At 46.6% G+C, this 18,670-nt stretch overlaps 2 protein-coding genes across 2 annotated transcripts; one reads left to right on the top strand and one right to left on the bottom strand.

The window, feature by feature from the left end:
* Nucleotides 1-352: 352 nt before the first annotated feature.
* LOC149355331 (uncharacterized) lies at nucleotides 353-14,243 on the bottom strand. The gene is made up of 7 exons (XM_089583762.1): nucleotides 14,133-14,243; nucleotides 12,895-13,103; nucleotides 9,382-9,456; nucleotides 5,663-5,713; nucleotides 5,159-5,251; nucleotides 1,613-1,854; nucleotides 353-567 (listed from the first exon to the last, which is right to left on the bottom strand). Exons 2-7 carry the CDS (start codon nucleotides 13,100-13,102, stop codon nucleotides 367-369), a joined length of 870 nt encoding a protein of 289 aa, XP_089439888.1. The 5' UTR covers nucleotide 13,103; nucleotides 14,133-14,243; the 3' UTR covers nucleotides 353-366.
* A 2,364-nt stretch (nucleotides 14,244-16,607) lies between these two features.
* Nucleotides 16,608-18,183, top strand: LOC149355330 (uncharacterized). Its single transcript, XM_089583761.1, has one exon. It carries the CDS (start codon nucleotides 16,621-16,623, stop codon nucleotides 18,181-18,183), a length of 1,563 nt encoding a protein of 520 aa, XP_089439887.1. The 5' UTR covers nucleotides 16,608-16,620.
* Nucleotides 18,184-18,670: the final 487 nt, after the last annotated feature.

Below are 18,670 nucleotides of genomic sequence, written 5' to 3'. Positions count from 1 at the left end.
CTTGCTTGAGCCCCTATGTGCCGTCCAGATTTCAAGGCCATGTACGAGTCCTGTGTATACTGCTACACAAATGGACCATGCTGTGGCACTGAACTCTTCGTCCCATGCATATGAATTGCGTCAGAATGGCTCATGGCATTGGTGTAGGCGCCGTTTTTGAAACAGCTGAAGAAAAATGCAGCAGGTCTTATTTGAACATTGTGCCAATTATTTGAAAGCATTCCAGCAGTTGACATTATGAACAATTTTGAACAAACAGATTTGATTCATTTGAATAATCCCACACATAGGAGGGTGCTCATTTCACTATTCAAACTGCTGGAATATTTGCATACTCTTGAAATATGTGGCAGCACGTAGTACTGTCTACAGGCAGCAGAAGAATAGAAAATAAAAATAAAATATACCTGTCGCCACCTTGCACAGCGTCATGTTGATGAATGCCTTCTTTCCCTTCCGTCCGTGAAGGCTAAACTGCTCCTGCACCCTCACACCCATGATGTTTGTCATAATATTCGACCCCACCTCCCGCAAGGACCGTCCACCCAAGCGGACCAGGTTCCTCTGCTACAAAAATATAAGAAATGCGACACGACCTCTTTTTGGTCATAACACTGTATCTTCAACCGTAGTAGCTACCTGTCAGCACCAAACAGAAAACAAAACAGAAAGGAGACGCAGTTCCGCTGAAGCCCCAGCGAAGCTGAAAAAAAAAATGCTTCATAACCAAGTAAGTGCTTATAACCAAATCATGACATGCCACTCCCTTTCTTTGCGAGAGGCTAAAGACCTAAACGAACACTGACTCGTGAAGCAGTCAGTGGGGAAAGAACAGTATTGCACACCTTTATTGCGAAGACTTTAAAAAATTTTCTCGCCCCAACCGCTGGCTCGTTTATACTGAAAATGTGCACTGAACTTGGGTATTGCAGGTAACTTTTGACTCGTAGTAAGTTTGTCAACAGTACTTGCCTGGTTCAGCCGCACATGATGCAAACCCGTAATCGTTCGGTTCGAAACTGATGAACTGAAAGCCGGCAACCCTAGGTTTTTGACAAAATGGTGTTCGTGGCGCCATCTGTTGTTTACGGAGGAATGCGCCACGACACAAAGTGTGTCGAGATCAACATCACAAGCTGCGCAGGTCCCTCGACGGCACCACTGCCGCCCTTCGTGGCAATCTGGCGTTGGCGGCGGCTTTCAGTTCGTGGATCTCGGTGCAAACGATTACAGAGTTGCATTATTTGCGGCTGATTCAAGTAAGTATCATTGCAAAGCATGCTATGGGACAAAAGTTACCACAGCACACAAGCTCTGTGCCCAGTTTTACCCCAAACGAGCCAGCGGTTGAGGCGAAAAAATGTTTTGAAGCCTTCACGATAAACATGAACAATACCGTATACCTGACCAGAAAAGGTTAATATGTATATTCACATGCCACATTAAGTAGGGATTATGGGTAAGAAAAGCATCATTACTAACCACTGCATCCAACTAATCTTGGCGGGTGACTTATTTGTTAATAGAACTAGGAAAAACAAGCACAAAACCGACATACATTTGTTACTGGTCACTGCAATCACTGCAAAAAACTAAACAAACAGGAGATTACCACAGCAGCGGCCACGCCCGAATCCCGAACTGCTGCTTCCGCTACCTCCAATTCTTCCAGGGTATAGGCAGGTAGGGTGGGCAGCTCCACACTTGGGGCTGAAGGGGCTGAAGCGGGAGCCTGAGCCCCGTTCGCTGCCTCCAGCGCCGCCAGCTTCTCCAAAATCTTCTCATTCTGCTGAGAATTGTGACGCAGCTGCTGGCGCACCTCCAGGAGAAGGTGCAACACCCGCAGAGTGATCGCTGAAACAAACATTTAAGTCAGAGGAGGCTTCTGCACATCAGACAGTGACACATCCACATACAGGATAACCTCAATAATTCGAACTCTGTTGGTTCGAAATCACGGATAATTTGAAGAACTTCTGCAATCCCATTATTTATACTGCAAATTTGATCATATAATTCAAAGCAGCGGCATGCACTAGCCCGGTTATTTGATGATCTGAGATGCCATGCGAGGATGTCCGATCCTGATTTTGCCACAAACTGATGAAGTGACAGCCACTTCCAGCCGCGAGGCAGCGCTGCAAAGCATTGCCGATTAGTAATGCCGATGCTCAATATGCAAAGCACCCCAGTCCCAGTACTCTCAGCAAAAAACGAATCAGCTACGACTTGTGGACCGCTGAAGCATGCGCCTTCAGAGGAAAAGACATGTTATACTGCAACGCAGGCGAGAATACCAGCTTCCACGTGACAGGCTCCCCAACGCTTCGTCAAGACATGGCCAAACTAGAGGCAGTGGTGCGCATGCTTGTTGCTCATCTCCAGCCTGGTCGTGGTCAAGACAGCACCTAGAAGAGGTGCTGGCATCAAAGCACCTCCTGCACCTAACATCGTCAGTGTGTGCTTCACAATGCGACCATTCTGATGTGCCCGCGACAGGTTGACTCGCACGCAATGCCACCCTGCGCCGTTTCTTTGAGTAGTGCGCCATGATAGGAGGGTTAGGTCAACCTTCAAATTAGGATCATTCTGAAATTCGGGATCGACCTGCACACAGAGTTAATCTATCTAATGGTGTCTAAGGTTGTTTGGACGAGCAGCAGGTAGTACTCACCCCGTGCTGGTGCCTGTTCACCGGCAGGATGCATGGGGCTCCTTACATAAAAAAAGCTGCTAATTCGCATGCTAATCAGTTCCTCTGACGAAAATTCAAATTGTGCGCTGTTTACCCAGCTCATGTGCGCTGGCGATCACTTCCTTGGACAAGGGGTAGGTAGTACAGGGACACATTTACAACCGTTAATATCCAGGGTGTGCATCGCACCGCAGTATGAAACTACAGAATCGTAGTTTAGTTTGTTGCTTGTCATAGAGGCCACATGAGAGTGTGGAACACCGCTTTTCTGCTTGTTATTTCCAGTGGCTTCAGACTGCTGTCCTTATAATTGCGTAGTTACACATTTGTCGCTTTCAGTTTCGCGTGCGCCGCGATGCCATCCAGTGGGAAACTACAAAACAAAATGCAGCGGTGGGACAAAGCATGCAGGGCTAGGATGTGCAATGACCTTTTTTGGGGGGAGGGCCAGCAAGGGCTACGAGCTGGAGAGTCAACCTTTCGTAGGTAATTATAATGTAATCACAAAGGTAGCATATTCTTGCAACAAAATTTTTGTCTGCGTCCATTTTTTTTTTGCTGCGGTCTGTTAATTCGAAAACCCGGTTAATTAGAATATTTTTTGCAGTCCTGATGACTTCCAATTAAATTAGGTTTCACTGTTTATGCCAGTGATGCTGCGATCATTGTATATGTTGTGCCCTCAAAGTGCTGATATCTAACGCTAATGCTAAGTGCTAATAATTGCCACGTGTATATATGCACGCCTCAACCAGTGCGACCCTCTGATTGCTTAGCTTGCCTCGCATTCGGCCAGCGTCAGTGTTGCGCTAATGATGATTATGATGGGATTGTCACGCCCTTTGTAGCGAGCAGGCATTTCACAATGCGCTGATCACTGCCTTGACATGGCAGAACCAGCAAGGACAACGCTGCCACTAAGAAGCTTTGTCTGAGCCAGCTGTAGGCATATTTGTGCCGGAAACAACCTGCGTGTTTCGAATTTTTGTTGTTTGGGCACTCAATTGCGCCAAACACACTTGAAGCACTCTATTTACCGCCACAGTTTCGAATTCATTTACTATAGTCACACTGATGATTTGCCTTGCTCCTGCGGGGTGTCGAAGCAGCAATAATGCATACGTCCTGTCTCTCCTGCACTGAAACCTGCTCTTATCGCCTTACCTTAACGCCACCGAGACAGTGGGCTGCATATCATGCTCTCATGTGCGGAGCAAAGCTCGGGTGCGTCACTGGTGTGTGCCACCCGAGCACGATTTGGCCCACGTACCCATGTGCACCCACTAATCATGAAATGAACCACGAGAGATTCCAGCCAGCAGTTGTAGCTGCTCTGTCCGAGCTAGAGAGCTTAACTGCGATGGGTTATATACAGACATCAGTCTGTTTTACAGTATACATATTGCAACCAAGCACTATCCTGGCGACGCTGGAATGCACTACAACCGGCGCCAGGAGCAGGAGTTTCACCTTATTTTAAGCTCAGCAACTACAGCACGCTCCAGTGCAGGAGCAATGTGCTGCAGGAGAGATGTACAGGGAGCATGCATTGCTGGCTGCATTGGCGCCACGCGAAAACAAGGCAGAAAATAAATGGTAACTATATCAAACCAACCGAAAACTATGGTGACATGTTGAGTGTTTCGAGCATATTTGGTCGACAGAGACACGCGGTCGAGTTCCAGTGGCAACAAAACTTCGAAACACACTGGATATTTGCTGCAGAAACATGCCTACAGCTGTCCCAGATAAAGCAAGGCAGCAGTCTGCACATTCCAAAATGCTCACTCACTACAAAGGGCCCAACCATCAGATCATACTATCAATAGTGCAACACTGACACCGGCCGAAAGCAAGGCAAGCAAAGCAATGGGAGGGTCGCACCGGTTAGGGATGTGCACATGCACCTGGCGATTTTAAGCTTTCGTCTGGCTCAGTGAGGCAGTGCTAATACAGTTTTTTCTTGTGCAGCACGCTCCGTTTACTTCTGTCTGCACCAGTACCGAAGTGGAGAGACCACGCAAACAGACAGAACTACGTGCCAGCACTTTCTCACTGTGCAGCACCTGTTTTCAAGATATGGATATGGTACCCGACCAAATATGTTTGTCTGCCCACACACTCCCTCCAGGCACGCTCTTATACGTAGAAAAATCACAGTCATCGTCACTGGCGTGGTCTCTCCTCTTTTGCTCACAACTGTGAATGCTGTAGGAAAGCCAAGCATGCCAGTGCTGTCAGTTCCCCTCCCAGCTCCCGCCCTCGTTGCAGTACAGAACTGTGTGTGATCGGCTCTATGTGTTCCAAACTCTAAGTCCAAAAAAAAGGGAAAAAAATGCTGCAGCGAGTGTTTGCACCAGCAGCAACTATTCATAATGCACAAATTTTGAAACCTGGCAAATCAAGCTTTAGTACTCCAAAAGGTGACACAGATATATGAGTAATGAAAGTTAAGAGCCTCACGATCAGCGGCGGCCTGGTGGCTGGTGGCCTCAGCTTCTGCAATGTCCCCGTGCTCCTCTCCCTCCTTATCCCTTTGGGCATTGCAGAATGAGGCTGAAGGCAAACAAGAAATGCAGCATTAGTGGCAATGCAAACAATGTGAAAAACTGCAATTAACAACAGTGCTACTGGTAAATGGAAGGTGAACTTTCCAAGCTTCCTTTGGCAGAATTGAGCAGGAATAAGTGCAAACTTAAACGGGAGGAAAGCGTCAGCACACTGACCACTGTTTTTGAGATGGAAAACTTGTCCTCATCTGCAATTTGATGAAGGCGCTTAACTACCTCTTGCTAAAGCAGTCAGCACATGGAGTCCTTCCTCCCTCCCTTAGTTCAAATTCACACTTCTCTCCAACACTTGCCAACATAATACATGAGCACACTTCTGACAAGAAAGTGAGTGCCAAAAGGCTGTGTGAAAAGAATTGAACTCTACAATTGAACACAAAAATTAGTGATGGCTTACGGGGCGATGGCAGTTGAACCGGAGGCTCCAAACGGGCAGCCAATTCATCCCCTAAAGAAGACAGAAGGCGGGTAAGCATACACGTTGCACATTACAAGAAAGAGGATCTCGACCAAAATTTGTGAATGAATTCACTTATGAAATCTTAAGGAATACATATGTTTATTGCAGATTCCAAAAATGCCATTTGATTACATGCAAAAATAAGCCTGCCTCCTTATGTAATACAGTAAAAGCTCGTTGTTTCGACCCCCCTGAACTCAGAAACCCGGAAAATTGAAACTGCCAACTTAGACTACCCGCCGCGGTGGCTCAGTGGTAAGGTCTACCGAGCCGGAGTACCCAGGTTCGAATCCGACTGCAGCGGCCACGTTTTGATGGAGCTGAAATGCAAGAGGCGCCCGTGTGCTGTGCGATGTCGGTGCATGTCGAAAATCCCCAGATGGTCGAAGTTATTCCAGAGACCTCCACTACGGCATCTCTTTCTCTCTCTGTTCTTTCACTCCTACCTTCCTCCCTATCCTTACCACACGGTTCAGGTGTGAGATATATAGGGCAGATACTACGCCATTTCCTTTCCTCAAAAACCTATTTACTACTTAGTCCTGGCCAAAGGTGCTTTACCGTATTTACTGAAATGTATCGAGTTTTTTAACCAGAAGTGAAAATACAAAGTCCGCCCTTGCATTATAATCGAGTATAATTAAAAGAAAAATTTACACTATGCCTAATTTATGCAAATGTTTGTTGAAGGTGCAGGACAAGTTAGTCCCAAAGTTCAGGAAACGAAAAAAAAAAAGAACAAGAATGAAGTTAGAATACCGCATTGGCTTACCAACAGAAAGTCTGAGCCACAAGTACTTAGCTGAGGCGGCGGCACGGCACCTCACATATCAGAGTAGCAGCAAAGCAGCGAGAACCTATTCACCAGAGATGGCTCCCTAGCACACTGAGCGCAAATTCCATGCACCTTCCACAGGAAACACAGTACAACACACAAGGTTGTAAAGGCCATTGTTTTGCTCTCTTAAAGTTCAGTGAACACTATAACACCTGCAGCACCACTGATGTCACAAGCTAACGCTAGTGATCAGATTCCGGAGCACGGAAAGCTTAATGCTGCTGTTGCGCCCGAAAAGGTGCCCTCGCTGCTCTTCTCCGTTCCTGACAGACTTTTCGCTAGCATCAAATTCACGAAATTTTACAGCGGCTCGAAGCGTTGGATGATAGCTCTTTTAAATGCTGCCAAGGACGACCACTGGCATTCGGAAGGCTCACCCTCGTGGTTGAGACTGCGAGAAGTTTCAGTTTTGAAAAGAAGTTGACATAGCGACAGCATGGCGGGAATCCTTGATTATCATATTGGTCTTATCTGATCTTTTTCACTACTCTCATGACAAAAGGGGCACGCAAAACTTTCCCGTGGTAACGCTGGTAGTAACTCCTGTACAGGCACGTCCTTAATTTTCTATGAAAATGAGCCACAGGAAAGCCATTTCTTTTTTTTATACTTGCTAGTAAATCTCTGTCGAACTTCAGCCTCGTTTCTCACATCACTATCACACACTCTTTTTTTCCTGTTTTGTGTACACAAAGTCGACCACTGTGTTACTATCGTGGTCGCGTTACATTTGAGTAAATACAGTATGTCTATGACGCCATACCGATGATTAATTCAGATGCTATGGGTATTGCCCCGGTTTATTTGAACGGGCCCCTGACTGAAGGCAACATACAGGGGTGGTATAATATAATGATTCCCAAACCAATCCCAATCCATTTTTGAATTTCCCCATTTGCTCTTTGGTTGTAGAGACGCCACGCCCCTCATTCACTCTTGGTTATTTGTTGAAGTCTAGGGCATGGTGTCACTCCAGTGAATGGCAAAGGATGGGAAAGTCAAAAGTGGAACCAATTCAGGAAGGAATTGTTATATTATATCGAACCGGTATGACTGGCATGGCAAGATGAATTCCATGCTGCAGAGTAGCTTTCGAGAGTAGCTGAAACTGTGCGCTTGTCATGTGCCATTTGCTGTTTGTGCAGTGAAGTCTTCTCACCGCTGACGGTGCCACTTGTGAGGGGTTTGGCACAGCAGCAGTGCAGCGCACCGTGTTGAACCGCGCAGTATGCCAGGAAGGCCCTTGTGATCTTGAGCAATTCTACTTAAACACTCTCAACAGTTTGCCCAAAATAAATCATTAATGGAAACATGAAAAACTAGTCAGTGCCAAGCTGTTATCTGAAAAGCTGGGAACCCATCACCCAGTCTTACAAAATAAGTTTATTGTCATGGAAGAACTTCTGAAGTTTTTTCAAGGTCATTAGACATTTAAACTATTTATGTTCTTGGTCCATTGAGGTTCAAATTAACAAGCTTTTACAGTATATGCAATGCAATGTTGTTCTCATTGGCTTTAAAGAAATCTTCACTGCAGGCAACTTACAAAATGCATACCACTGCCTTGTAAACAATGCAATACGAGTAATACGTCACGCTGGCTGTCATAAAATTTCTGTCAAGGTTTTCAAGTGGTCAGTTTAGAAATGAGAAAGGAAGTTCTTGGTTCCATTTCCACAAGTTATGCGATTAGCAAGGTGATAAATTTGCCCTTATTACATTCCTTGCTGTCACGACAAATTAATGACATCCATTTAAGCAAGTTTGGAGCAGTAAAATAATCTTAAAAGCTTCAGACAAAAAACTTGCAACATAGTAATCATATGCACAAGGGCTTCTTTTACATAGCATTAAATGGCATAACTGGAATCGGCACACAGAACCACATGTTCCATGAAGATCTCGTAACTGAGACTTCATAAATACCGTATTTACTCGCATAATAGGCGCACCCAGAACTTTGCACTTGATCAATACTGTATTTACACGACTGCAAGCCGACGCCCTCCCGCCTCCCCCATCTCAGGTGAAGAAAAAAGAAGACACTCGTGCACATTCCACAACCCGAGCTTATTTTAACAGCTGGACTGACTACTAGTCCTCACTGGAGCTACTGCCGTCGCAGCTGCTGCGGACCCACAGCACGTACAACGACATCGCATGGAACAGCCACACGCAGTTTACAGGGATGCTCACTTTAAATGTCTGTTTGGAAAGTTTCATCTCCAGCTGGAAACCTTCCCGACTTCAGCCCACGAAAACCACGGCACTTGGAGTCACATACGAAAATTTAGGCACGCCCAGTCGCAACTGCTGCATTTCTCAGCCACGTCGATTTCAGGACCATTGCACACTTCCTGTGTTTGAGAGCAAACTCCCAGCCGTGTACCTATTAAGGTGCTTGCCCATTGTGGAAAAATTGCACCGCTCTGCAGTGGCACACGAAAGCTACAATTACAATAAACTAACACGCTACCACAGATCCCGTGCTACAGTGCCTAGAATTCTAGTTGCTGTACCCGTGCCTTCGACAGCCACAAAAAGCTTTTTTTTTTAAATTTAATCTTTCCTTCGGGAGACCATGGTAAGGCCCTTACACGTGTGCGTTTATATGGTACGTTCAGTTTTAAAGTGCGAGAATGCGAGACGAAAAATTTTCTGAAATTTTACCCCGAGTTAGGCGCACCCTGAACTTTGAGCCAGACCTTCTGAAAAAAAAAGAAAGTGCGCCTATTATGCGAGTAAATATGGTCATTCTTTTTCTCTGAGATACTCTTCCTCCATTAATTTATTTATAAATTTAGATCTTTTCAATTACCAGAAACTGCAGAGCTCTCTACTGCAGAGTTGTATTGGTATCGCTTGACTTTTCTCTCTGCGTTCAAGTAGGTGCCTGAAAAAAAGGGAAAATCTCAGGTATGCTGAAAGCGGCATTTTCCACAAAATCAAAGGACATGGCAGTGACACACCGACAGACATGAGGCAGTACTCACATGAGGCAGTACTCGTACAGAACACAAAAGCAAAAGCGTGGGCTCTTGCTAGGTCAACCCCTGATTAAGACACATCTGAGTGCAAGCAAAAGTCAGACTACACTTGGACGTCAAAAAGCATCCAAACGCCTCACAAACACTGATAAAACAAGAAATTACAACATTTTATAAAATTCTAGACATTAATGCACTGGCACAGATGGTATGCTCTTTCAGGTATCCAGTGCAAAGCCTGAGAGGAATGCATGTTTGTGATTTAAAAGAACAGTACAGCCCTGGGGAGAGTACACACACACACACGCACGCACACACATGGGCAATGAAGTGCCACATACAAAACAAAAATGAAAATTGTTTTTGAGGAAAGGAAACTGCACAGTAACTGTCTCACATATCTCAGTGGACACCCGACTTTGCCCTAAGGGAAGGGATAAAGGGGGTGAAAGAAGCGAAGAAAGATAATTGCCCGTATTCCAAACCACTCCCTAAGCTTAGAGTATTTCTTGTAATCATTGTTTCACAGAGATTTGAGCTGGTTGGGTCATATTTAAAACTTTTACCAGCGCTGCAACTGGGGACAGGGAACAAGGAGAGATGGAAGGAGAAGCGCTGCTAACTGCTAGTAGCGCCAGTTGTTAGTAGCGCTCGTCCTTCCGTCTCTCCTTGTTCCCTGTCCCCAGTTGCAGCGCTGGTAAAAGTTTCGAAAACAATCATTGCTTGCTCCAGCTACAATACACAAACCAGGAGCTACCAGGAACAGTTATGTGTGGCTTTAATGTCGTTCCCAAAGCTGCACATAAGATGTGAAAGACAGCGTAGTGGAAGGCTCTGAAATAATTTCCACCACCTTTGTTGTGCACTGAAATCACATGGTACACACACGGCTTTTGAGTTTGCCCTAAACCAAAGCGTGAAAGAGAAACTTATTGCTGCATGATGCCTGTGACTAACCTCAAGTTCAAAAAAAAGAAAAAGTGCACTACATATTGATGAGTTAAACTATCCACAGGAATCCGGCACATCTATGATCAACTTTTCTAACATTGCTTTTCTAAAAGAGATCCATGATTGGGCTGGTGAACAATAACATCGCTGCAGATTATATGTAGTCTGCATGCTTTCCCCATTTTGCATTCAAGTATTACACAAATACTCCTCAAAGCGACAACTCTATCCAGTTTGTTTCCTATTTTAGAACTGATTTTTATTCGGGAGCAAAGAACTTCACTTACTTACAAGGACACCGGATTGAAAAATTTAACTTTTTTCCTCAACAGACCTCATTGGAACTCTTAACATGAAATGCCAAAAAAGGACTGATCACTGTTTGAAAACGAAACACAGTGCAGCCCAGCCCAAAGCATCTGCCACACACTGTTTTGGAATTCAGCTCATCTATTACGCTCAACTCCAACCACTTTTTGAAGAATAAAAACCCAAGAAGGAACTGGCAATGGCCTATACATCACTCGCACATGTTGACAGTTCAGGCTCGCAAAGCAAGCACTTGCTATATTTGAGAACGCCCTAGTCTGGATGCATAGCTGTTTACCACTGTGATGCAGCTTGATGTCTTAATTCAGTTTACTTTAAGCAGTATGACAAAATAAAAGGTGCATGTGCTTGGTCCTTTGTAGCTTGAAAAGCTCACGAGACCAAGTCTACTATGTTTCCAACTGCAAATTGAAATGTGTGATGGCACCGATCCTTACAAACTGCATCTGCCAGAATGCTGCGCTGAATGTGATGCACTCGCATCGCTAAATTGCTTTGTCTTCTCGAGAAATCACTTCACTTTGCAGATGACAAGTCCTTGTACTATGTATAATTACTTTACCAGCAGATGGGTGAATGGCATAGCAACAAAGCAGCTTGCATCAAAGCGTGTCATCATTCTTAGTGAGTTAATTTACAGCCTTTTCATATGTTGCTACTGAAGTAAAACTTTGTATTCGTTCAAACTCACTGCATTCATGCTCATTTTGTTCCTGTAAGACAATGATTGCTTTGTTTTCTTTTGTGCTATGGTTTCACTGCTTACGACAGCTGTACGGGGCTTGCAAAAAGTGAGGTAGTGTTCAGAAAAAGAACTGCATAAATGAGGATATGATCAGCAAAATTTTGGCAACTTTCAAAACTATACAAATGAAAGCTCAAGCTGAATGTTTCCTGGGGCTGCTCTGAACTGCGTTGGAACCTATAGTGCAGCTCAAGCAATGTTCCAGGCTCTGTGGATGGAGCGTGCTCGCTGCAACAGCATCCCACTTGCTATACTGTCAGTAATAAGGGAGTAATTACTCACTGGCATCCACCCACACGCAGCCATACAGCTACAAAGGAAAGCTGTACAGCTTTCTCAGAAACTTCGTATTTAAAGTAGTTTTTCTTTAACTACGAAGTTTCTGAAAAAACTGTATAGCTTTCCTTTGTGGCCGTATGGCTGTGCTTTGGTGGATGCCAATGAGTAATTACTCCCTTATTACAAATTTACTCCACCTTGGGGTATTCCCCTAAACATTTGACCTATACTGTCAGTGTTTACAGCAATGGAAATATGAAGATGTCGAGGCAGTAGCCTACATAGTTGTCCATGACCCGGCATCAAACAGGGTACCCAGTCGAGGTTTGAGTTTATAATCTGCATGTCCCTCCTTGAGAGTGGACATGTGAACATTCACTGCACTGTTGAGCACACAGCTATCGAGAAAAGCTTGCCTGTACATTGCTGTGCAAAACAATCTCGACAGCAGAAGGAAGAAGAGGCTTAAGTGCCTCAGTAAATGTTGTAAACATAGGTATAACTAGAAAATATCCTTTCCTCCGATTATTCATTTTTCAAAGCATTTTTGTTGACGACCTGTATGCACAACAGCCTTATTCCTGTGCACTGGTTCATGATAACTGCAGGCAAACTAGCCTTTTTGCCGTATGTCTATTCCTTCTCTTTAGCAGCAGACCTTTGGATTCTTGCTCTGCAGCCCAAAACACCTCAAACAGCCATGGTAAAGCCAGAGACATATCCACAGACCAGATCTCGCCGTCTTAAACCCTTAAACTATGATCCTTGGGAGCAGCAAGTGTTCTCAAAAAGTGGCGGCTTCCCATCCCCTGGTTTCGAGATGCAACATTCATACTGCCCATGTAGAGTTAATGCAAATTAAGTAAAGACAACACTTTATACATGTAGTGGGTGAGAATGCATCCACCCTCTTGCTTTCGCAGATATGTGACAAAGCAGCAGCTGGGAATGAAACTTCTCGGCAGGCAGTGAGCTTTCCACAACAGCAGACTCATCATTTATGCCCTCATTGCATAATGTCTATAATGCAATTACTCACGGCTCCTGGCGACAACAGACACAGGAAACTGTTGCCACTCGCCGTCAGCAGAGGCTGGGTCAGCCTCCTCCTCTGCCAGGCGGAGGACGTCAACTCCTCTTGTGACAGGCCACTGGCATGAACAGTGGTCTTCTGACAGCCACGTCAGGGGGACAGCTGCCACACTGTTTTCCTCTGGAAACCTCACCACAGCAAAGCGCTTAGGCATGCTGCACAGAGAAGACAGGGTTCAAAAAGGACGGCTGGGAAGCATAAATTTCACACACACTCGCAATTCGACATGCCGTTCCATACATTGCGCATGCAACGCTTCAATGTCAGTAGCTGAACACATCCAACTACTCGCCTATCAATGGCGGTGCACGAGGTTCCCAAAGCGACATCGGCGCGGGACGCCGTAATGGAGGGCGCCGGTAATTTCCGATATCTGGGGGCCTTACACGTGCACTGGCATCGGACAATACACGGGAGCATTGCGTTCGCCTCCATCAAAGCGCGGCCGCCACGGCCGGGATCGAATCCGCGTTCTCCGGCTCAGCAGTCGAGCGCCCTAACCACAGAGCCACCGCGGCAAGGCTCGCCTATCAATTAGCAAAGGAAACGTGAACTGCCGCGGAATTATGCCTTAATGCAGCACTGAACATAGGAACTCGGCGACACATCAAGAAAATACTAGAGAGAGAAGCTACGCTACATCTTGCGCAATTACTGTCGCGTATAGGAAATCGTGTTAAGAGGTAGGGGAAAAAAACATGCCTAATCGCATTTTAGATCGCTAAATCACACAACTGAAGCAAGAATTCAGCGCCAATGAGAGCAAATACGACCGTGACAAGCTACGCCATTGCACGTGGCAACCAAGTCGCGTGCAAAAATTCGCGTTTGGTGCTAGTGGAGAAAATTAAGCACAAATCGCATTTTTCGGCCGTCTCTAGAAAACGCTCACAGCAGTTCAGTAGAAAGGGCTTGGCATGCATTCACTGTTATCGCTCCAGCGCGCACGGCTGCGCTGAGCGCGTAGCACCTTCTCTTTTTCTTATTAATTCGCCTCTCATTAATTGATCTGCACGGGGAAGCGATAGGGACCCTGTCAGGACCTATTCAACAATCCCGCGCAATTTTCTTCCGAATTTTCTCAGTGAAACTTTGAGCAACTAACCACAGGTATTCGACAGAACACAATCACGGCATTAACCTAACCAAAGCAGGCGACGTAACAGAACAGCAGGTATACTTACGCGAATCGACTTTACGGCTCGCACGATGATTTCAAATGGGGATCTTCCGCTTGAAAAACACGTGCGGGACAATCGAACTCGCACGTGTGGAGCGCGGACAGCACGTTGAGATCGAGGAAGAACACGCGTCATGGAGGTCTTTTTTGAAAAAAAAAAAAACACATTGAAGCGTACCGTTGACTAGCGCCACTACCCTCAATTTTTGGCGTATTGAAACTGATGCGTAGGTAAAAAGCCTTACAATTTTTTCCCTCCCAACGAAGCGGCCACAGGCGACAAACAGAAAAATTTTTAATTTTTTGTTTTGCAAGTTCTTTATGAGAAGTTTTAGCGCCACGGTGGTTCAGGTACACTGTGGGCTCAGGTGTATGGTCACAAGTAAAACTCGTTGGAGGGTACACTTCTGAAAAAGATCGTCATGATAGGACAAAAAGGTCACTGGAAGTAAGGTAGCAGATGCATATTTAGTTTCCGCATTTCCCCCGTACCGAGGAGTATGCACCCGGAGTATACTGAATGTTACGAGACACCAAATGAAATGCGAATAAATGTATAACGTACGGCGGAATACGGTGACAGGGACGCGATGACAGCAGTAATCGTGGACAATAAGCTAGGAGTAAGAGCGTGCGCGTCAATTCGAACGAGGCTTCCAAAGGAAGCTGAAGAAACAGCAATGACTCAGCAACTACACGCAGTCAAATATCGAAAGTCGTTGTTCGAATCTTGCAGCAGATTCCCCGAGCCCATAAGGCATATGTAGTAGCTCACGATAAAAACGGTGGGCACGGCACTGCCCGAGGACTTTCAGCGCTTTCATCCAAAGTCCCGCAGGAGGGACAGCGAGAAAAGCTAAAAAGTAAATAAGAGGCACCTACCACACTGTTTCTTCCACCGTGACCTACCATAAGAAAATTGATTAAATCTTTTTATTGCTATCACGATTCCTTGATCTGTGACCTATTGGGAGGGGGAGTAGAGCAGAAAAGTTCACATGTGGTGGTCCACGCTGGTGGCGCGCGCAAATGAAGCCCAGAAGGACTGAACACTGAACAGAACAGACGTGTCCTTGGAGCGAGCGGAGTTTCGGAGAATCTTGCACAAGATACACCGCAGTAGATATCAGAATAAATGTCCATTATGTGTTGCATGCATGGGCGTCTCAAGAAATAAACCTACCACTGCTACACAAAAGGTTTGGTTCATGGTTTATGGGGGTTTAAAATCCCAAAGCGACTCAGGCTATGAGGGCCGCCGTAGTCAAGGGCCCCGGAAATTTCGTCCACCTGGGGTTCTTTAACATCGCAAGTACACTATACAAAAGGACGCGAAAACATGCAGGCCTGCACGATGACGCGCCTTTGCCAGTGCCATGACTGTTGCCCTAATTCATGACAGCAGCCTTCGACGGTTATTGCAACATTCGTCCCCACGTTCACACTTGGCTACAGGAAGCGCGGAACGACAGGACGTACCAACGGCGCATGCAACGGGATTATGTCCAGCGTCACCATATACCGGCGTATATGAGCTGCTAAAACATATTTTCGCCGTAACAACCGAGCACTTGAACATTGGGAGAAAGTGCTGTCCAGCAGACCGAGAGAGCAAGAGATAACTGGCCTGAAGAGCAATTAAAGGAGGTGGCAGAATCAAATGGGGTCTTTTTTAAGCACTCCACCCACGGTCAAAAAACCTCTACAGAGTTTTGATCATGAATTCATTTATTAATCATTTATTGATGAATTCCACCTTCCTCTACGCTGCTAACGTCGCTGACGATGCTGGCTTTGGCTACTGCTGGCTGCCTCGCTGCTTTGGCTATTGCTGGCGCTCTCCTCTTTTCCTCTTTTGTCGTTTGTCCGTGCACGCGGTCGGTCCTCGTTCGTGGTCATCGTTTGTTCGACATTTGGGACTGCTTGGAACTGCGCAGCTTTATTTCAGCTTCGCGATGCCATCGAAGTGGCAAAAGTACCGCACCGTGAGGAAGCAGTATCAACAAGTCTTGGAGGAACTCGGCATCCCTGAAGTCGCAGCCAAGCCTTCCCCTGCACTCCCTCCGATGCGACGAGGTTGCGAAGAAGCCCCCTCGGAAGACTTGTGCGGCATTCCAGGCCCGTCACCCTCAGGATCAGGGGCAAGCAAGCGGCTGAAAATGCAAGTCGGCGCCGACGGTGCTTGCGCCAGCGGCAGTGGACTAGCCGACGAAGTAGACTCTCAAGGAGGACGCTTGCCCACATCACGTTTAGAAGGCGGCGCAGATGAGGGTGATCGTTCAGCGCAGAACAGCCAGTGCAGCGACTCTAGCGAGAGTGACTCAAATGACAGTGAGTCAGATGACAGCGATAGCAGTGAAGTAATGCCTGCTGATGCTGCATCCCCAGTCAACCCAGCGGGCAGCCAGCAAAGTGAAGCTTTCTTTCAAATGCCTGTGGAAGCAGAGCTTTCTCCAGCACAAGAATTAGCCCTCATTGCAAGCGAGCATAATATGACTCACACATGCCTTAATGACGTCCTCAAGTTTTGCCGCCGGCAAGGGATCGCAGGCCTTCCCAAAGACGCAAGGACCTTGATGAAAACCGAAAGAAAAGCCAACCTGGAGCACGATGGGTCTTTTGTGCATTTTGGCCTTGCGGACGGAATTGCACAGGCAGTTGGGCATGGACCTGTGCCACAAAATGTCCAGCTTCATGTGAACATTGATGGATTGCCATTGCATAAAAGCACCCAGACTGCGCTGTGGCCTATTTTGTGCCGTGTTACCAACATTACTGCTTCTGCACCTTTCATGGTCAGCGCATACTGTGGTGCAGGGAAACCGCCGTGCCTTGCAGACTACCTGGCCCCATTCCTCAAGGAAGTTGACCACCTGACCTGTCATGGACTGGTCATCAAAGGAAGTCATGCGAATGTTACTCTCGCTGCTGTAATCTGCGATGCCCCTGCTAGGAGCTTCGTGAAAGCCATTACTGGCCATAGTGGCTATCACGCATGTGAACGCTGCAGTCAGAAAGGGTGCTACCTTGAAGGCAGGCTCACGTTTCCTGAGCTGCATGCACCGCAGCGCACAAATGAATCATTTCGTTCCCAGGCAGACGAGCGGCACCACACTGGCGTTTCGCCATTTACATCTCTAAATATCGACATGGTGGCATGTTTCCCAACGGAATACATGCACCTCGTCTGCCTGGGCGTGATGCGGCGCCTTCTCAGAAACTGGGTCTGCAAAGGACACGCAGCAAGGCTGGGCAGAGTTCAAAGGGCTGAGCTCAATAACAGGTTACGAGAAGCAGCCACAGACTTCCCCAGCTTCTTTCAGCGGAAGCCGAGGGGAACTGAAGAACTGGACAGGTGGAAGGCAACGGAATTTCGTTCATTTCTCCTTTACCTGGGGCCAGTTGTGCTGAATTCTATTTTAACAGAAGAGCAGTACGAGCACTTTGTGATTTTTCATGTGGCTGTACGCATACTCGTGTCGCCAGAACATCATGCAGCACTGAACGAGTTTGCTCGGGACTTGCTCATGTATTTTGTGCAGGAGTTCGGCAAGCTGTATGGACCCAAGCAACTTGTCTACAACGTTCATTCGCTTATTCATCTGCCACAGCAATGCCTGGACCATGGGCCTCTGGACAGCTTCAGTGCTTTCCCATTCGAAAGCCATCTTGGGAGAATGAAGAAGCTGCTACGGACGTCCAGCAAGCCTCTAGCGCAGCTAAGCAGAAGAATGTCAGAGAAAAGACTGCTGCCACACCATAGCACGCAGCAAATGGAGAGGAGTGTGAAGGTAGGGGAGTGCTACCTTGTAGAAGATCGCCCTGTTGTCATCATCGATGTGTATGAAAATACTGTCAAGGCTGGCATTTTGCCCAATGCCAAGGATTTTTACAAGACCCCACTCCCCTCATTAAGGCTGAACATTTGGCGCTGCCGTGCTCTTGGCGATGAGATAATGACCTGGCCCCTGTCAGACATCAAAGAGAAGGTCCAATGCCTGAAGTTGAGATATAAGCGAGGGCATGTCATTTTGCCACTGCTTCACCTGCACTGAAAGCCAGAATTGGTATTGGCAGAACCTTTGTCATAAGTTCGGTTTGGTTTATTGGGGTTTAACGTCCCAAAGCAACTCAGGCTATGAGGGACGCCGTAGTGAATGGCTCTGGAAATTTCCACCACCTGGGGTTCTTTAACGTGCACTGACATCGCACAGCACACGGGCCTCTAGAATTTTGCCTCCAAAGAAATTCAACCGCCGCGGCCAGGATCGAACCCGTGTCTTTCGGGTCAGCAGCCAAGCGCCGTAACCACTGAGCCACCGCGGCAAGCCTTTGCCATAAGTAATATGTTCCGTATGAAGGGAACAGCTCAAAGTATGCATCATTCATCTTGACTACCTAGGTTTGGTTTATGTGCACTGACATCGCACGGCACACAAGCATTTTTGCATTTCACCTCCATCGAACTATGGCTGCTGCTGTTAGGATCAAACTTGTGTCATTGAGATCAGCACAGGGATGCCAAAGCCACACTGCTTCTGT

The sequence above is a fragment of the Amblyomma mixtum genome, chromosome 3 (assembly GCF_055824585.1).
Source record: "Amblyomma mixtum isolate Tamu chromosome 3, ASM5582458v1, whole genome shotgun sequence".
Lineage (NCBI taxonomy): Eukaryota > Metazoa > Arthropoda > Arachnida > Ixodida > Ixodidae > Amblyomma > Amblyomma mixtum.
This window is presented reverse-complemented; position numbering and strand designations above follow the sequence as displayed.